Source organism: Chiloscyllium punctatum, chromosome 22, assembly GCF_047496795.1.
Source record: "Chiloscyllium punctatum isolate Juve2018m chromosome 22, sChiPun1.3, whole genome shotgun sequence".
NCBI lineage: Eukaryota > Metazoa > Chordata > Chondrichthyes > Orectolobiformes > Hemiscylliidae > Chiloscyllium > Chiloscyllium punctatum.
The window spans coordinates 66,596,904-66,617,635 of record NC_092760.1 but is presented as its reverse complement, the minus strand read 5'-3'; the positions used below and the strand labels follow the sequence as shown (position 1 = coordinate 66,617,635).

Genomic DNA, 20,732 nt, shown 5'->3' with positions numbered 1-20,732 from the left:
CTTGCGCTTGGTGTATCAGCTGGGATTTTATGCTCAATTATCTGGAGCAGGAGTTGAACACACACAACTTCTGACGCAGAGTCATGAAGTATAACTGAAAGATCAGCAAAATCCCTTGGGCTTGAGCAAAACCAAAGTGGGAAAGAGAAAAGAATGCAAAAAAGTTGCTATGAATCAGAAATTTTCACCTTGCCATTCAAACGAGTGAAATGTGAACTATTTTGATCTGTTGATTTTTGTAGCTGATTTTACCAGGATTGGATGGAAGTCTTTCATGAATATGAGAACTTCCATTGATCTGACATTTGCTGTATAAGTAGTTTTATACCCTGTCTTCACCTCCCGGTTTGAGGGAACTGCTTGGAACTGATCAGTGTCCAGCTGCTTTAAGTTGCCAATGTCTCGTTAAAACCCAGTGAGGTATAGCAGTGGGAAACTGCGGGGCACTAATTGCTATTGAGTTCCTTGATTACTAACTTCTGGTTCACCTCACCAGCCTGCTGTTGCTGTTGTTGCTGAGTGATTTCTCTACACAGCAGTGCATTGTGCTCCATCAAGTACATGGATTTGACAGGATATGGTTCTGCTCTATAACAGTCACATGATGGCTCCTCAGAGTTCTCATAAAAAGACATCTGAAAAAAAAAGAGCTCCAGAGAATCCAAAGCCATTTTGTTCACCTCCTGTTTCTGCGGTGATTTTAAGAGTTTTTTTGTTTCTGGAGTTCTGGTTGGTTGCAGTGTAATGTTTACAGAATTCTAGCTAACAATTTTTAGGCAGGGTGTAATGAATTAAGACTTGTTTCTTCATCCTCAGAGAATTGAAGTTGGTTTCCAGCAAATGCGCAACATATTTCCCTCAATATTGCATAGTTTTTGAGGATACACAGCACTTCTTAAAAACACACACTCTTTAATTATTGCACATACTTAAAACAGGATAAAGAAAACTTCGATATTAATGCTGGCTTTAGTGCAATAATTGCTGTGCAATGAAGTGCTGGAATCTGGGTGGGGAGTTTTAAAGGAGGCTCAGAATCACAGAGTAGTTATGATGTAGAATGAGGCCATTCACTCGATCATGTTTGCATGAGTTCTATTACTTGCCAATCTCCTGCCTTTTCCCTGCACACCATTTCGACCCAAATAACCATCCCTCTTGCATACTTCAATTGAATCTGCTCCCTCCACATTTCCAAGCAGCGCATTCCATACCCGAACCACTCGCTGTGTGAAAGGTTTTTGCTCATGCCATGCTTGCTTCGTTTGCACGAGACTTTAAATCAATGAGCTTCATTCTTGTTTTTTTTAAACAAGCAGAAACAGCTTCTCCTTATCTTCCCTCCCCAGCCACTTGTAATTTTGAAAACCTCGATCAAATTGCCTCTCAATCTGCTTCGCTCAAAGGAGAAACATTTTGAACTACTTTAATCTTTCCTTACAACTAAGGTTTCTCATTCCTGGAAATGTTCTTGTAAATTGCTATTGCACTCTCTCCGATGAATTCATTTCACTCCTAAAACGTGACACCCACAACTGTAAGCAATGTTGCAACTGAAGTCAAACAAGTGTTTTGTATAAGTTCAACATCACCTCCTTTCCCTTATACTCTATGCCTTTATTAATAACACCAAGGAAACACAGACACCCTCACACAGGGCACTTTACATCTTCAATGCATTATCTGAGACGACATGGCACCTATTGTTAAAGTTCACTTGAGAATGTAACTTTTAAAAAAATGTTCTGGAATTTACATATGAAAGAACTGAAACCAATGTGGCCATTCGAAAAGATGAGAGACTTAACAAACAATCCAGGTCTTTTTCAATATATAATTCCAGTTACATCACACTGTAAACCTTTGCTATAAATTCTGTGTCTTATGATCTTATACTCCACAACCACCTGATGAAGGAGCAGTGCTCCAAAAGCTAGTGCTTTCAATTAAACCTGTTGGACTATAACCTGATATTGTGTGATTTTTACCTTTGTACACCCCAGTCCAACACCAGCTCCTCCAAATCAAGAAAACACTATGCTTTACTAACTGCTGTCTCCACCTGTCTTGTCATCTTCACTTTATTAATTGCTCTCTCCACTCATTTTGGCACTTTAAGTGATCCATGCTTGTAAACACACAGGTCCCTCTGCTCCTGCACCTCCTTTAGAATTGTACCCTCTAGTTTATATTGTCTTTCAGTGCTCTTCCAAAATGATTAAGTTCTGAAAACATTGTGACACTGTTTTTGAATGCTAGCCAATTTGACACATGGTGTTTGTTTGAGCTGGGAGGACTGTTCAAGGCATGTTAAAATGACCTGTCAAGTGACTCATCTGTATCCAGTGTGTTTATGTTTGTGCTTCAAAGAGAAGGCACATTTTCAAATCTTAAATTAATTAAATAGATTAACAATCAGCAGATATTTGTTTCAACAAATCTGAATTGAAACCTCGCACAAATTTACGGTGTGTAAGCACAGACTCCCGTTTTAAATTCCCACTCCCATTTTTATATTTAAGTAGTTCTAGGGATGTGGTGCTGTCAATGAGGTTGATGTTTCTTAGCTCATTTCCCTGAGAATATGCTGCTGAGTCTTTTTGGACCATTGATAACAGAAAGGCTTGGTTGGCCAGCTCCAGAGGGCAATTAAGAGAGAGCCTTGTTGGTATGACTTTTTCTGTGTATTCTTCGCAGGCTGTGGGTAATCATGGCATTTGTTGTTCACTTCTTTGTTTCATGAACATAAATCTCCAGTGCTAAGCAGTAGCTTCCTCGTTTGCACAGTTTAAGATGGTTGGATCCTTGTTTAGGACAGTCCTTGGTAATGTGCAGCTTTGTTTGTGTCTTTCCACAAGTACATGTGGATTTATACTGAGGCCCCAGTGGTGAAGGTTGGCTGTGCCAAGACACTAGCTGGTCTTCAGCCTGGATTAGTGGTGCTGGAAGAGCACAGCAGTTCAGGCACCACCAAATAGCTTCAAAATCAGCCTGTTTGACAAGGACTCCTCTTGCTGTGGTAGTTCAAAGTGTGCAGTTTGCTACAAGGATCTTGTTAGTGACTTTTCATGCTTCCCATTCCTTCTTCCAAAGGATATTTGCTGGTGGATCTTGCTTAAAAATGTGTGGGACATCAAGATGCAAAGCAAGCCATCGGTGGATTGTGCATGGCATTGTGGAATGGGTAAGCAAAGTGCAGTGCAATAGCTTGGGCTAACTTGTGGGTTTTCATAAATGGGTGAATGTATGAGGGGAGTGTTGATTGGGATTACAAGAAGCCAGGGTGGTGAGTAGAGGATTCCAGTAATGATGCACAGTGGTACATTCCATTGAGTGTCAAGTAAATGTGTGTGATAGCCTTTGCAAGGCAAGTGCATTGTACCTTTCTCTTAAGTAAGATAGGCCAGTTGCTGATGTATGAAGTGTTTTGGCAACAACGCCACAAATATGTGCAGAAAATTTGTCATGCAATTGTTGCTGGGTTCGATCTTTGCTGTCTTCTTCAGATAAAGTCAAAGAGATGTACAGCATGGAAATGACCTTCGGTCCGATCTGTCCATGCTGACCAGAGATCCCAACCCAATTTAGTCCCACCTGCCAGCACGCAGCCCATATCCCTCCAAACCCTTCCTATTCATACACCCATCCAAATGCCTCTTAAATGTAGCAATTGTACCAGCCTCCACCACTTCCTCTGGCAGTTCATTCCATACACGGACCACCCTCTGTGTGAAAAAGTTGCCCCTTAGGTCTCTTTTATATCTTTCCCCTCTCACTCTAAATCTATGCCCTCTAGTTCTGGACTCCCTGTCCCCAGGGAAAAGACTTTGTCTATTTACCCTATCCATACCCCTCATAATTTTGTAAACCTCTATAAGGTCACCCCTCAGCCTCCAATGCTCCAGGGAAAACAGCCCCAGCCTGTTCAGCCTCTCCCTATAGCTCAAATCCTCCAACCTTGGCAACATCATTGTAAATCTTTTCTGAACCCTTTCAAGTTTCGCAACATCTTTTCGATAGGAAGCAGACCAGAAATTTGAGTCACGTTTCATTCCTAAATATGTTGCAGTGTGATCATGTTTCAGTCTCTGACATAGTGTGTCAATGTTTGATTTTTATTTTGGCACTGCCATTACATAGTGGGCATACACTAGACATGGCTTGGAGGGAAGGTAAAAACAATGACTGCAGATGCTGAAAACCAAATACTGGATTCGTGGTGCTGGAAGAGCACAGCAGTTCAGGCAGCATCCAACGAGCAGTGAAATCGACGTTTCGGGCAAAAGCCCTTCATCAGGAATAAAGGCAGTGAGCCTGAAGCATGGAGAGATAAGCTAGAGGAGGGTGGGGGTGGGGAGAGAGTAGCATAGAGTACAATGGGTGAGTGGGGCTTGGAGGGAATCAGTGTGAGCCACCATGCGCTGCAGTAGTCTGCAAACTTTGTAATATCTTCCTTAAGGGTCTGGTCATGGGTGCAGAAGACTGGAACTCAGTGACACAAGAAAGTCTACCTCTTCTGTATCCTGGACCAATCTTCATTAAGATGGCAGTACTCTGCTGCCTTGAACTGCTGGATACCTCCATGTGACCATTGGAGTTATCGTGGAGGTCATGCCAAATAAGGATGTTGTGTTTCCCTTCCTAAAGAACATTAGTGAACCTAATTTGGGTCTTTAATGAAAATTTGACAACCTCATGATCATTAAATGAAATTAAATTTATGCAATCCCGTTGAGAGATCTGAGCCTGAATTTCTGGTCCAGTTGTATATAGCCATGTGCCTCTTCATCAGTGTTATGCAGAGAATATACATCTCTCTTTGGCTTCTCTTAACTGTCTTTATGAGCCAAGTACCTCCTGGAATCGCAAGAGGCTTAAGATGGTCATTCTCTCTCCACTGCCACTGCTTTGTGATGTAGAAAAATGGACTCAGTGGTGGTTCTTCTGAATCAAAAGTCTCTGTTCAGCTTAGCCTCGGTGACCCAGCTAAAATAATTGATACAGCACAGTCATGTCATCCAAGATGCTGCCTTTCACCTTTTAACATATCATGTGATTGTAATTGTTTCAATACAGGTTCATCTCCAATAAATGGGTGTTAATAATATTTGCACTTTGTCTTTCATAACATGGAAAAGGATTTATAAGAATGATGCCAGATCTGAGAGTTTGTGAATATGAGGAGAGATGAACAAAGCTGGGGTTAAAATTATGACAGGGCTTGGTTATAAATACTTGTCACTAATTAGATTCAGTGGAGAATTCAGTAGAAATACATTAATCCAGAGAGTGGTGAGGCTGTGAACCTTCTTCGATATCTTCAAGCGGAAACTGGGTAAACGTGAGGGAGAGGATAGAAGGGCACAGTAATAGGGTGAGATGAAATAGGCTTGTGCGGAGCATAAGAAGAGAAATAGTCCAAAAATCTGAAAGAACTGCGGATGTTGTAAATCAGGAACAAAAACAGAAGTTGCTGGAAAAGCTTCGCAGGTCTGGCAGCATCTGTGGAGAGAAACCAGAGTTAATGTTTCGGGTCTGGTAACCCCCTTCCTCAGAATAGTCCCGTTAGGCTGTGATGCCTATTTCAGTGAAGTTGGCTTATCTAGGCCATTTCGTCCATTTGTCCTGAGCAGATACTAGCACTTCAGATGGAGCAATTTACCCTTAATCCTGTTTCCCTGCATTTATTGATAACTTTTTTGCATTTTTGTTCTTCCAGTATGTACCATTTGCTTTCAGTTTATGATGTGGGCTAAATTATCAATCCATTCTGGAATTTTGCCTGCCAATATGCATTATGAAAATTCCTTTCATTCTATTCCCAAAACATGATGGAAAACCTTAACACTGAAAACACAAAGGACTGCTTTATATAAAGGGTGATATGATTTCAGAACTTCTATCCTAAAAAGAATGTGTTTGCTACTGGTGAAATAAAAGCTACAAGACTGAGATCAGTAGAATTTTCTGAGGATGTAGAATGTAGGATGCTATTCAATCCATTTATCTCTCCACCCTGGAGGCTCCCTGCCTCCATTCCTGATGAAGGGCTTTTGCCCGAAACGTCTATTTTCCTGCTCCTCGGATGCTGCCTGACCTGCTGTGCTTTTCTAGCACCACTCTAATCTAGACTCTGGTTTGCCTAGTTTATCAGACAATGAGCCAAGGAGATTAGAAACCTTGACCAATCTTGATGTGTTCTATTTGCTTTAGGTACTGAACCGTTCCTTCAACATCTAAGCAAATTTGCTTCTGGACAGTATGCTCCTGGTGCAGAATAAATTCATGGTCGGAATAATATTGACAATGCTGCTTCAGAAAATCTCACTGGAAGAAGAATTTGGTTTCGAATTCATGTTAAATTTATCACAACTGCAGATGGCATTCCCAGGAGCCCCTGACCTTTGCAACCATCCTGCTTTTGATCATTTTATATCTCATGCCTTGTTGCATAATTTCTTTTGTTAACAATGCTATCTTGCGTTTCAGATTCGAGCATTTTTTTGATTCAATAAAACTTTTCTTAACAGTTCTGTGAAGTGATGGATGAAATAAGGGATAGGCACAGCGAATAACTTGGGTAATCTTGGTAGGCATATAAATCTGTAGCTCAAATGTAGCTAACTGGACAACCTCTGAGTTCAGGTTTGTGAACACCAAGACTAACTGTAAAGACTTGGGAGATAATTGGCAGGTTTTCTGTTCTTGTGATGTTGGTTGAGGGGGGGACTACTGGTCTGAATGCTGTTCTTCAAAATCCTAACAACCTAAGTTGGTTCCCAAGACTGTGCAGTACTCCCGCAGAACTGCAATTGAGTGTCCACCTAGATTATAGGCACAGGTCTCTTGGAGTGGTGCTTGAACAAAACACTTTTCAATTTGGGCATACATACTTCTAACTGTTCCATGATTGCCTGCCTCAGACAATGTCATCTTGTTTTGCCTTTTCAGAATTGTGTTGGCACAGCACTTCATTATTAGACCTCAGTCAGGTAATGCATGTGACTGCCTTATGCATCAGCAATCTAGTGGACTGCATTCGGTTTGCTACTGTGGAGTCATGGTAACTATGTTGACGACTCATTGCTGCAAATTGATGACTCGTTGATTGAGTGTGCATTCAGTCTTTGAGACCATGAGGGGCATTGATTCCAGTGGAATCCTGGACTCAAACCATGGGTACACAGTTATATCAATGCTGTCGGTGTAAATTAGGTGCACAACTGTAGTTCATGCCTACCAAGTTTCCCAAACTAAACTTATCCCACTTGCCTGTGCTTGGTCCATATCCTTCCAAACCTGTTGTCATCTTGTACTTATTCAAATGTCTTTTAAACATTGTAACCATACCCACATCCACCACTTCCTCTGGCAGTTCATTCCACACACTAACTGCTCTTTTTAAAAAAAATAAAGTTGGCCTTTATGTCCTTTTTAAACCTTTCTCCTCTCACTTTAAAAATATGTTTTTAAGTTTTGAACTCCCCCACCTTATCTATGCCTCTCATGATTTTATAAGCCTCTGTAAGGTCAGCCTTCTATGCTCCAGTGAAAGAAGTCCCAGCCTATTCAACTTATTTTTTATTACTCAGACCCTCCATTTCCAGCAAATCCTGGTAATTCTTTTCTGAGGCCTCTCCAATTTAATAATATCCTTCTGATAAGACGGTGACTAGAACTGCAACAGTACTCCAGAAGAGGCCTCACTGATGTGCTATACAACTTCATTATGATGTCCCAACTCCCATACTCAAAGGTCTGAGCAACAAAGGCAAGCGTGCTAAAAGCCTTATCATAAAAGGATATGAATTAACTTTCCCCAACCACTTTCCTTTCTAACTTCCATCAGGGATGGAGCCTCGCAGTTCAGTGTTAATCAATAATTGATTTTGTTAGATACCAGCGAACTAATTCCTTTGTTTGTGCTGTGCACTTTCACTTACAGAGATGATTGACCATCAATGATATAATCCTGAGCATTTTAGGAGAATCTTGACTCTTTTGCAACTGGTAGTGAAGTGAGTGGGAAATTGCTTGATGCTTTTGCAGCATTCAGTCTGCTGTTTGAAATGGGCTGATTTCTCTGCTGAAATAACAAATTGAGGAATAGCATTGAAAAAACGTTGTACTTTTCTGTTGACAGTGCCAAGACTACAATACTATCAGAAAGTCAGTGCCAAGACTGCAATACTATCAGGAGGCTAGTTCGCATATTGAACTTCTTTGAAAACAAGCTTTCCAAATGTGTTTCACTTTCACTACTCTTTCCCCATAGCCCTGCAGTTCTTTTCTCTTTCAAGTATGTATCCAGTTCTCTTTTGAAAGTTGCAACTGGATCTGCTCTCATCAGCCTTGCAGTTGATTCCATATTATACTGTTATGATCCCAGCTGGTGATAATACTAATCAGGTCATCCTGTAGAATGAAACCTGGCTTAATAAATTTTATATTCTTCTAGTTGATTAATGTGGTGGCTAATCACTTAAACATATTCACTGAGGACGCAAATGTACTTTAACAACAAACGTAAGTTTGCTATGTAAGAGAAAAAATAAGCAGATAAAGTTACATGTTTTAGAAGACAATTAGAGCTTAATACAAATATCAATCAAAGTTTCAGCCTGTTTCCTAGCACCATCAATTACAGCAACTCATTCCTAGAGAAATGTACAGGGGCTTGGGCCTTTCTTCTGAAGTCAAAAGCAAGTTAATTGTCTTAATCTGTTTACTCTACCTGTCATAAATCCAACAGTGTAAATATTTTATCATTACAAACCTCTAAGTTTCTCCCCAACTGTAGTTCTTTGTTTTCTTGGAATTGATGCATGTAGTCCAAGTGACTTTCTGACACGTTTAAAAAATATTAATACAAATGACCAAAATCTATTTGCGTCCAATAGTCCAAAGGTTATCAGGTATATTCAATACCTTTGTCACACAGTCTATTTTCTTCATATTAATCTTATCCCAAAGACCTTATTCTGCTTGTGAGTTATGTGTTTGAATAAATTTGAAGTATTCTGTCATTTTCTCCATAGTCTCTCAAACGTCTCTGTTTAGAGTTACAACTAAATCTGCTTTCACAAATTTTTCGAGCATTCCAGGTTACAACTTGCTGCATAAATTAACTTTGCAGCATCTCACTACTTGAGGTTTTGCTGTTCACCTTAACTCCATATACCTTAATTGCTGACCTTTTTGCCAGTGCGCGATATTTCTCCTATTTTCTTTATCACACACCTCTTGGGTCTCTACTTAATTTTCTTCTCTTAACTCCCTTTGTTGTAAAGATGACAGTGACATGTATTTATCAAGCCATCTTCTTCTCAGACATGCCAATTTTGGCAACCATTGTAAAGTATGCAACAGCCAATTTCCAAACAGCAATTTGACAATAACCAGGTAATATATTTTTTAGTGACACTAGTTAAGGGATAAATATTGGTCAGGACCAGGGAGAGCTTCTCAGCTGTTCTCAGTGTGCTGGCAAATAGAACCACAGTTTCATAACTGTTCCAAAAGGTGGCATCTGCACTAGTGCAACACTCTGTACTGGTAGCATCAGCTTGAGCCTGTTTAGTAGAGACTTGAGCCCACAGTCTTTTTGACCGAGCAGTGAAACAGTGCTACCCATTGAGTCACAGCTGGTAAATGGGCAGGCTTACAAGGCTTTCATCCTTATATGAACATGGCCTGAAGGTGATTCTATCAAGCTGTAGAGGATTGAAAAGGTAGAGTGTCTGTAAATCTGAAACAATACCTCAAACTAAACCACAATATGCAACAAAAGAATGCAAGCTCATGCTAGGGAAAAGCAAAGTTAGGATTGATGCTGACACTTCCTTCACATAACGATTGACCAATGTGTGGAATGATATCCAGATAAGGTTGCAACAAAAAACATGACAGCATTGAAGAAACCATTGAGAGTCATAATGAGACACAATAGAAATGTATTGTGGCACAGGACTCTGCCATTGAGCCCTTCATGCCTGTTCTGTCATTCATTATGATTGTGGCTGACCATCTAATTCAGTATCCTGTTGTTCCTATCTTTCCCCTCCATGTTCATTGATCTCTTTAGCCCAAATGCTGTATCCAATTCCTTCTGGAAAACACACAATGTTTTGGCCTTGACAGCTTTCTGTGGTGCATATTCCACAGGCTGACCTCTCTCTGGATGGAGAACTTTCTCTTCATCTCAGTCCTAAATAGAGTTGACCTCTATCCTGCCTTTGAAAGCATCCTTCCTGCATTTACTCTGTGTAGTCCTGTTAGAATTTTATAGGTTTCTGTGAGATGTCCTCTCATTTTTCTAAACTCCACTGAATATAATCCAATAACCAATTCAACCTGTCCTCATATGTCAGTATTGTCATCCCAGGAGTTAGTCTGGTAAACTAGGGAAGACAATGGCATCTGCCAACCAGTTTTCAATCCATCTTAATATATTTATCCCCAATCCTGTGTGTTTTAATTTTATGAGCTAATCTCTTATGTGGAATTTTTTCGAAGATCACTGAGTCCAAATGAACTTCATCTACTGGTTTCCCCATTCCAACTCTACTAGTTACATCCTCCAAGAATTCCAGTAGATTTATTGAGTATGATCTCTCTTTTATAAAACTGGGCTGACGCTGTCCACTGGTTTCCAAATGCTCAACCATTCTTTTGTAATTGCACCTAGTATTTTTGCCTCTATTAATGTCAGGTCTATAATTCTGTTTTCTCTCAACCTAATTATTTAAGAATGGAGGCTATATTAGATGCCCCAGCCTGTAGAAACCGTGCCAGAGTCTAAAGTATCTTGGAAGATGACCACCAACATATCCACTATGTCTAGGGCCACTTTCTGAAGTATTCTAAGATGTAGATTATCTCTGGCTCTGAGGATCTATTGGCCTTCAATCCCCTCAGTTTCCCCAATACCACTTCCCTGATTTGCTCTGGTAGTTCTCGCTCATTATACAGTGTATTCCTTGATATTTCTGTTATGTTACTACTGTCCTGTGAACACAGAACCAAACTATGTATTTAGCTGCAAGTGAGGATTGCAGATGCTGGAGATCACAGTCAGGACAATGGTGCTAGAAAAGCACAGCAGGTCAGGCAGCATCTAAGGAGCAGAAGAATCACCGTTTTGGGCATAGACCCTACATTGCTGATGATGGACTTATGCCCAAAACGTCAATTTTTCTGCTCCTCAGATGCTGCCTAACCTGCTGTCCTTTTCCAGCACCACACTTCCGAATCTTATTCCCATACTCGATTATCCCTTTCTTAATCAATTCCTTTGTTGAGTCCTCGCTCTCCTCAGGTCTGTTGTATTTTTCTGGCCAATCTGTATGCCTCTTTCTTGGATCTAATGCTATCTCTAATTTCCCTCGTAAACCTTGGTTTGGTACCTTTTTCCATTTCATTATTGTACCAGCAGGAACAAAATTTATGTTGCAGTTCACCATGCACTCTTTAAATATTTGCCATTGCCTTTCTGCTTTCATCCCTTTTGAGTAAGGTTCCCTAATCTCACATAGCCAATACGCACCTCCTCATCAGAGTTTTCCTCCATTTAGATTCAGGACCCTAGTCACAGAATCAATTATGTCACACTCCATATTGATATGATTGTCTATCATATTATGGATGATGGTTCTCAAAGGGCCTCTCACAACTAGATTGCTAATTATTTACAGAATTCCGAGAGTACCAAAAGAGGCCATTTGGCCCTTTGAGTCTACACTGACCCTCAGAAGGGCATTGACCCAGACACCACTCCCCACCCTATCCCTCAAATCCTGCATTTGCCATAGCTAACCCACCCAGCCTGCACATCTCTGGACACTACGGGGCAATTTAGCACGGCCAGTCAACATAATGTGCACATCTTTGGACTGTGGGAGGAAACTGGAGCACCCGATAGAAACCCATGGAGACTCCACACAGACAGTTACCCAAGGCTGGAATCAAATCCTGGTCCCTGACACTGTGAGGCAGCAGTGCTAAGCGCTGAGTCACTCTGCTGTTCCTATGTCATTACAAAATACCCAGTCTAGAATGACCTCTTCAGTTGGTTCTTCAACGTATCCCCTATGCACCCCACAAATTCCTTCTCCATGGTATTGTTACTAATTTGGTTTCCCCGATTTAACATAGAACATAAAGCAGCACAGGAACAGGCCCTTCAGCCCACTACATCTGTGCCAACCATGTTGCCATTCTAAACTAATCCCATTTGCCTGCAGATGGTCCTTCTCCCTGATTTATAAGTCACACATAATTGCAGATGTTCCTTTATTGCCTGTTTAATATCATTCCCAATATCACCCCTTGAATTTAGTGTGGTCTGTATGCATTTCTCTACTCCTACGGGTAACTTTCCTCACTATTGCCTTCATTTCCTGTTTAACCAACAGTCCATCTCCATCACTATTTCCTTTTATGTCTGTCCTACATAAATTGTGAATACTCCTGAATACTCCAGGAATCTGAAATCCTCCCCTTCACCATCTCTTCAGCTACCTACTCATCTAATATATCCTGCTATTTCTCCTCTGATTAATACGCTAATAGTAATCCTGAGATAACTACCTTTGAACTCTTACTTTCTGACTTACTTCCTAACTTCCTACTTTCTGCTTTTAAGACCTTATCCTGTTTTTTTTTTAACCTCTGTTGTTTGTACTGACTGAATTACAATGAGCTGAAAGGTCTTTTGTTGTGCTGAATTCTTGTTTTTTTTCCCTGCTCTTGGTAAGTAAAACAAAAGATTCTCCATTACATTACAACATTCCCTGAGTAACTGAAATGTACCCTCATATTCTGTACTTATAATGCTCCTGTAGTTTTTAATGGGTTAATAAATCACATGTTCTATTTTCTTAAAATAAAAAACAGGCGCACAGTGCTGTCACGGGCTGAGAAACCTTTTCCTGGTATTAAAAAAAAATTGAATTGATTTCTCCTTGTCTGAAAAATGTTAAATTAATTGTTGAACAGCATTGGGTGCAGTTTCTGAAGTGACTTTAATTAGAGTATAATTTTTAATGAGGTATTGTAAATCATTTGTAATTGCATTTTAATTTATTAAAAAAAGGACATGGATCCTAACGCAGCCCATGTTTTAATTCCCTACTCTCTGATTGACCTCTGTGTGAGTGTGCGCGCGCGCAAGTTATCAGTGGAACATTTTTGCAATTTAAAGGTTAATTAATGCTAACGGGTCTGCATTTCTGTCTGGACTGGTCACTAATGAGCAAGTGGCAGCTATATTAATGTCTTGTTAATGCCATGATTTTGTCTCTTTATCTTATTGTGCATGCACTCAGGGTTGACCCTGTCCCATATGACACTCCGAAACCAGCAGGCCACACACGATTTGTCTGCGTCTCAGACACACACTCCCGAACAGATGGCATTCAGATGCCGTATGGGGACATTCTGCTTCACACGGGTGATTTTACAGAGCTGGGACTCCCCACGGAGGTTAAGAAGTTCAACGATTGGTTAGGTAAGAGTCCTTTTTTCCTCGATCGCTCTTTGTGACCCTAATTAACCTCTGTTGTACAAATGCCATTCACAATTTTGATAATTAAATCAAAGCGTCTGACTACAAGTTGCTACAGTGGGATTCTAGTGAGCAAAGTCTTTATCTTTCTTTTGCCTTCCTGTTCCTCTTAGGTCCACCCCAATGAAGTATTCTTCAAAAAGAGTTCCTTATCATAGTCATGAACACTTGAGTTTGGGGATGGGGGAATTCAGGGCTGATTTACGCTTCATGCGGGGAGAGAGCCGTATCTCAAACATTTATTTTGCACTTTTGCCCTGTCCCAAATTATTGAAGGTAATGGGAGGAAAGAAAGTGCCCCCCTTTTCCAGGTTAGATGTTGTTGAATTTAACTGGAGAAGTGCACTGTCTGTGTTTTTTTTCCTTCTTTGAAGTAGCCTCTCTTCCCATGGGATAAAAGACTATTTCTTCTTGAGTTAGCATATCTGTTACCCACTTGAAATCATCTGTCATGAATTGAAGAGGTTTCATACCTTGCATGTCTGGAGTAAAACCAGTGCCCAAGCCAAGAGGAAGACCTCTTTGGAATTTAAAACAGTGTGAGAGAATGGGAGATTAGACATTCAGCTGCTTCCATTATTCAATGAGGTCATGACTGATTTGGACCTTAACTCCATATTCCCGCCTTGGCTGATATCCTTAATGCTCCTGTGCGTACAGATCAGTTGTTCTTTGACATGAAATGATTGATTCACCTGCAGCTTTTTGTGGAAAATCCTTTGCCCTGTTAATTGTTTCTGAATTTCTCATCTGAATTCCTGCCTATGATTTTGCCTTTATGTTCCTTTGCCAATGAGTTTGAAGATAGTGGGGAAAGACGGAAGCCTTTCAAAATCTAATTCAGGCCACTTATCCCCTCTCAATCTGTTAGAAATATTTATGGGACAGAGGCATTGGTGACCTGCCTGCCCTCGGCCCTATGAGACCCTTAAGGGGCCAGTGAATGGCCATTTGTAGTCCTCATCCCGCCACTGTCAGTATTGATAAGTGTGTTCCTACCCCAGCACTGCTTGTCTGTATCTCGGTAAATTTCTCCAGGCCTCATGACCCCTCCAAGCTCTGGAGTTCCTCTGGCCTCTTGTGTATGCCATATTCCTTCACCTCCACCATTGGTAACCATGCCTTCATCTGCTTGGGCTGTAAGGCCTAGTATCTTCCCACCTCTCTCCCCCACCTCTCTACTCATTTAAGATGCATTTAAAAACTCATATCTTTCACCAATCTTTTGGATGCCTGTTCCAATAACTTTGGCGCAGTCACCGATTTGCCTTGCTGGATTCTCCCGTGAAGCACCTTCATGTGTTACATGGCTTTAAAGGTGCTTTCCCATTGCAAGTTGCTGCTGCTGTCGTCGTCAGGATGCGTTGACCCCAACCTGTTGTGCCAATGAACTGATGCTTTGCGGTGATATTACATTGCGATAATAGTGCCAGTGCAGTCTCACTGAGAGGGGCAGGGGCCTGGCTGAGGAATGGGAGGCTCAGTGGGTGAAATGATGCAGAGTGACCCTTGTGAAAGGGACTGTCACGCCAACTTTCCTCACAGCAACCTCAGGTTTTTGCACTTAGTTCTGAGGAGCAAGTCTCACCGGCTATATGCAGAGCTTTATTGTCAAATCTCATTGCACTAAGTGTGTCAGTTAGCACATGGTTGCTGTCTCCCCATACCCCTGGATACCTTCAGCTCAAAGAACTATATCCAACTCCTTCTTGTAACCATTCCATTTGGACTCGATTGCTTTCTGTGGCAGAGAGTTCCACAGATTCTCCACTCTCTAGGTAAATAAATTTCTCCTCATCCCAATCCTAAATGGCCTACTCCGTACCCTTAAACTCTGATACCTGGTGCTGGGTTCCTCAGTCATCGGGAACATCCTTTGTATGTTTACCCTGTCTAATACTGTTCGAGTTTTGGGCACTGTAACAGAAGGAATAAATGGTTAATGGAAAACCGTAGAATGGAAACTTACTAAGTTCTACCTGTACAGATAAGGTAACAGATATAACTTCTTGTCTTATTTATAGTTACCTAAGTTCTGAACCTCTGGCCCAGCAACACACTGATGCAAGACTCTCACTCCTATACATAAATTCTTCCATGGTCTCTTAACTTTCCTATCTTTGTAACTAAATGCAGTCATCAACCGTTCATATGTTTTGACACGGAGTCCTCTCCCCAAATCTCTCTGTCACTGTAGCTCTCTCCATTTCTTCTCATCTTAAGATGTTTGTTAGATCTGACCTCTTTGACCCAACTTTTGATCACCTTCTCTAACAATTCCCTTGCATTGCTCAGTGTCAAATTCTTGCTTGATAATTGCTCCAGTGAAGCACCTTTGGCTTTACTATGTTAAGGCTATCCATTCAAATATCAGTCGTTGTGGTTCCCCCTCATCTTTTTGATTCCCATTGGATAATGCACATTCAGACTCTGTTTCTCTTCAGTTCTTGGGTACTGTGCCGTAGGTAAACTGGACAATAGGCCAGTGCACGTTTCAGTAACACTTTCCTCCTACAGTACCTGTGTGCTGTCAGCTCATGAGATGACTTGTACTCCAGCCCTGTTGAGAAAGTATCCCTCACTCCCATCCTCCAAATATTAAATACATAATCGATTTGCGGGAACTTCACAGTTCGCAATTCCACCAAATCAAGAGCTTTATTTTCAAAATTGTTTTAACAGGTTGTGCTCATCAGTTACCCTCCCCCATCCCAGTAAACAAACAGGCGAATTGTTGCTTTGGGTGTCTGTTTCCCAATTGTTCTTTTATGCTCATGATCGAAGGCCTTTATCGCACATTCAGTGACTGTGAGTTAAAAGCCTTTTACACTGTTAGTGAAACAATGGGAGTGCACCAATGAGTGGTGGGTTGTGCAGTGTAATGTGGTGTTTGCTAATACTGCTATCACTTTATAAGTGGTGAGTTACATTTGTTCTCCTTAAAGAACAATGCAGAACTACTATTCTTGCTGTAATTTCTATTGTCATGTAGCCAGAAGCCCGTTGCAGGTTGTGAGAAATTTATGTAGATAGTTGAGCACTATACAACAGAAGATTTTTAATAAGAGACCGTTAAATATTAGTTTTCTCTTTGTTGAGGTTATCTGTGAGTAGAATTTTGATCAGTGAGTGGAAGGTAATATAGGCTTCATGTGATCATTCAATTTATTATTAATAACAGAGTTGTGATTAGGCAGTGGAGTTGTCCATCTCCAGTGATTTTGTTGTTTCAACATCATGTAAAAGAAACACCTTTCCAATTCTGAGATGTGAAGTTGGGAATCAGTAGCATGGTGGCAAAATCATTGGATTAATAATCTAAAGGCCCAGTTTACTATTCTAGGGACATGGGTTCAAGCTCCAGCAAGTAGGTGGTGAAATTTAAATTCACTTAAATTTGGAATTAACAGCTATTTAAGTGGTGTCCTGGGCTGGCCTAATGTGACTGCAGGCAAACAAGCATGAGAGTGATTCTTTACTGTCATCTGAAATGGCCTCAGCCACTCTGTTCAGGGTCAGTTCCCCACACGTAACAAATGCCGGCCTTGCCGGTAACACCCACATAACGATGAAAGAATAAAGAGAAAGGACTTCTGAAATTGAACCACAGTTGTAATGTCTAAATGCACAGTGAAGCATCAAACTGCAGTGTGATAATGACCAAATAATATATTTTGTGATATTGATTGAGAGATAAGTATTCTGCAGTCTTTGTGCAGTCTATTTAAGTAATATTTAGCTCCTTTATTCTTGTTGCCTTAATACATAAAATCACATTTTTCAATTTTATATTCCACATGCCAAAGTTTTGCCATTCATTCAACCTGTCTATATCCTTCTGTAGACTGTGATTACCACTAGTGGCCATCTACGTTTGTATTATCCACAAACTTGGTGAGCCGTTGGTCATTCAAGTCATTAATATGCATTGCAAACAATTGTGGCAATAGTATTGATCTCTATGGCACACCCATTCGTTAGTGCTTTTCACCTTGAAAATGCCCCCTCTATATAAACCTCTGTCTTTTATTAGTTAGTCAATCCTTAACCATTGCTAATGCTCTATCCCCAACACTCTTATCTATTAAGTCACCTTATGGTGTTTGATAAGATACCACATGTTTGGAAATCCAAGTGTTTTATGTCCAACCGTTATTTATCTTGCTTGTTACCACCTCAATGAATTTTAATACATTAGTCTGGCGTGAAGCCGTGCTGACTGCTTGACTAGATTACATATTTTCAAATGCCCTGCTATTACATCTTTTATAATAGACTCTTAACATTTTCCCAATGACAGTTATTAAGTAAACTGGTCTATAGATATTTTGTCCCTCCTTAAGACATTGGTACGGCTGTATATGATCCTTCAGCATCATTTTGTAGAAGATTAGAGGAGGTTTCTTTGATGCCATGAACAATATTTATCCCTTGAACAACATGATTATCTAATCATTATCTCATTGCGGTTTTGTGGGAGCTCACTGTGCACCAATTGACCATCGTGTTACCGACATTACAACGGTGACTACATGACTTTATTGCTGAAAAGCACTTTCAGGTATTCAGTGGTTGCTGAAAATTTCTCTTTATTAATGCCAAATCTTTCCCAAATTTCATTTAACCTTGTGTGATAACCCTTTAGTCCTGTACATAACAGATATGTGCCATGATATGGTGTGATTTTCAGGAAAACTTTAGAAGCTGTACTTAAAAAAAAAAAATTAAATTATTTGCTTGAAGTCTGTCTGCACAGAAAATGGAATCACATATTGACATATTTAAAAGTAATGTTCGATTGCACTCAACTGTAGTCTGAACAATCAACCTTGAGAGTGGCAAATGTAATTTATTTGCAATAATTGTATTTTGCTTTCTTACTGCTCAATATACAGTAAGCTGATTTCAACCTTCCATTTCTTTTTGATTAGTGAAAAAGTGCCACATAAATTGATCTGTGATGCACACAGGGGATATTCCAGAATTTCAAAGACTGAGGGATGGCTTTTATTATTAAATTGTAGAGGATTATGCCAACCTCTGCTATAGTTTCGGGCTACCCAGTATCTCACAAAAAGAAGTTAAGTCTATAACTTGTTTATTAAGGGAAAGTATTAAGGTTTTTTTAATAGTGTTTGGCCTTTAAGCAGCTGAGAGTGTAATATACTGTTTGTTGTGATATTATTAACCCATTCACTTAGGGAAACTGTTGAAAGTGATATTCTTCTTGCTTGTTCCACATACAAAGAATGGTCTTCCCAACCATAAAAGAGAATTGCTTCAGAATAAAATTATTAGTCACATGGGAACACAAGAACACCATTCAGCCCCTTGAACCTGTTCTATCATACAATTAGATCATGTCTTATTGATATTTTTGTTCCAATAACCTGCCTTGATTCTGTCAGTTCTTAATACCCTTGTCTAACAATAATCTACTGATGACTCAACTTTGAAATTATCATTTTAGGGAATAGAGTTCTAGATTTTGACTGCTTTTGGTGTGAGGAACTGTTTTCTGATGACACCTGTCCTGAGATTTTACCTTTTTTCAGATTCTTTCCCCAACAGACACAATATCTGTGCTATCATCTCTTTTTGTCATCTTTAATCACTTCAATGATATCATCCCTTAATCTTCTAGACATGAGGCAGTTCAAACCTAGTCTGTGTAACCTGATTTTGTAATTTAATCCCATTTGACCTTGTGTCATTCTCGTGGATCTACATTCCATTCCTTCCATGGCCAGTGTATACTTCCTAAGATGCAGTGTGCAGAGCTGATAGGGTCCCAGATAGGGTCCAACCAGACATTTATATATCTAATATATATCTTTCATCCCTTATCTTGAAGGCCTCTTGAAATAAACGTATTAGGTTTTTACATTTTTTGTTTATTTTAATTCTCAGTACATTTTGAAGTTGCACTTTATCTGATTGATGTTCCCGCAGGGTATTTTTACGCAGGGCACTTTCCTTAGCTAAGGAGGATTCATTGGTAGTTCTTGATTATATTAATCAGATTTTGTAGGTCTTCAGATTACGCAAGAGAGTTTCCTCAGTCCTGAGCTTTGCTACTTTTGAAACTGGGTTTGTCCTGCTCATTCCTGCTCTATCTGTAGGTTCAGGGTGACTGCAGCTGACTTGCTACAAGAGGTAGATTGAGCTATTATCAGTATGGCCATACAATGGTCATGATAACAGGCTAACAGCTGATGGCTTGATAGCTGTGTATCCCAAATCTCAATTTATATAAATCTGGCCACTGTTTTCAGCATGATGAAAAGTTAATGAGTTTTGAGAAGTTTTGTAGCTCAGGTTGAGGTTCTGGATGTAGGTTTGCTCACTGAGCTGGAAGGTTGATTTTCAAACATTGCATCACCATACTAGGTAACATCATCAGTGAGCCACCGGAAGAAGGGCTGGTGGCTTGGCCCGCTTTCTATTGATGTGTTTAGGTTTCCTTGCATTGGTGATGTCATTTCCTGTGGTGACATCATTTCTGGTGGTGATGTCATTTCATGCTCTTTTTCTCAGGGGACAGGAAATGGGATCCACATCAATATGTTTGTTGATAGAGTTCTGGTTGGAATGCCATGCTTCAAGGAATTCCTGTGCGTGTCTCTGTTTGGCTAGGTAATGCAGGAACTCAAACAAACAGTTCTGCCAACTATCCAACTGAACCTTTGGCTCCACTACGTGGATGACACCTTTGTCATTTCTAAGAGAAACAAATTAGAAGAATCTTTCAAGACCATCAATAATACCCTTACTGGAATAAAATTCACGAAAGAGGAGGAAAACAACAATAAACTGCCATTCCTAGATGTTGCAGTAGAGCAAACAGCCAATGGGGAACTTCAAACCAGCATCTATAGAAAAACAACACATACTGAACAAATACTGAACTACAGAAGCAATCATCCCAACACCTACAGTCGGAGCTGCGTTAGAACATTATTTCAACGAGCCACCACACACTGCAGCACAGAGGAATTGCACAGAGCAGAAGAAAATCACCTATACAGTACATTTAAAAAGAACGGGTACCCAATGAACACAGTCCACTGATTTCTCAACAAGCAAATGAAACATGTCCAGAAACCCTAGTCACTCTCCCCTACATCAAAGCCATCTCAGAAATGGCTACTCAGACCTCTTGGCATCA

The 20,732-nt window shown here is 40.3% G+C and overlaps 1 protein-coding gene across 6 annotated transcripts in view; it reads left to right on the top strand.

Annotated features, from left to right (window-relative positions):
* LOC140493744 (metallophosphoesterase MPPED2) overlaps positions 1-20,732 on the top strand; it is a 193,188-nt gene that overhangs the window by 15,598 nt on the left and 156,858 nt on the right. For all 6 annotated transcript variants that reach the window (XM_072592572.1, XM_072592571.1, XM_072592566.1 and 3 more), the window contains exon 3: positions 13,326-13,507. In XM_072592572.1, the coding sequence (XP_072448673.1) occupies positions 13,326-13,507 (182 nt within the window). The remainder of the gene's footprint in view (positions 1-13,325; positions 13,508-20,732) is intronic.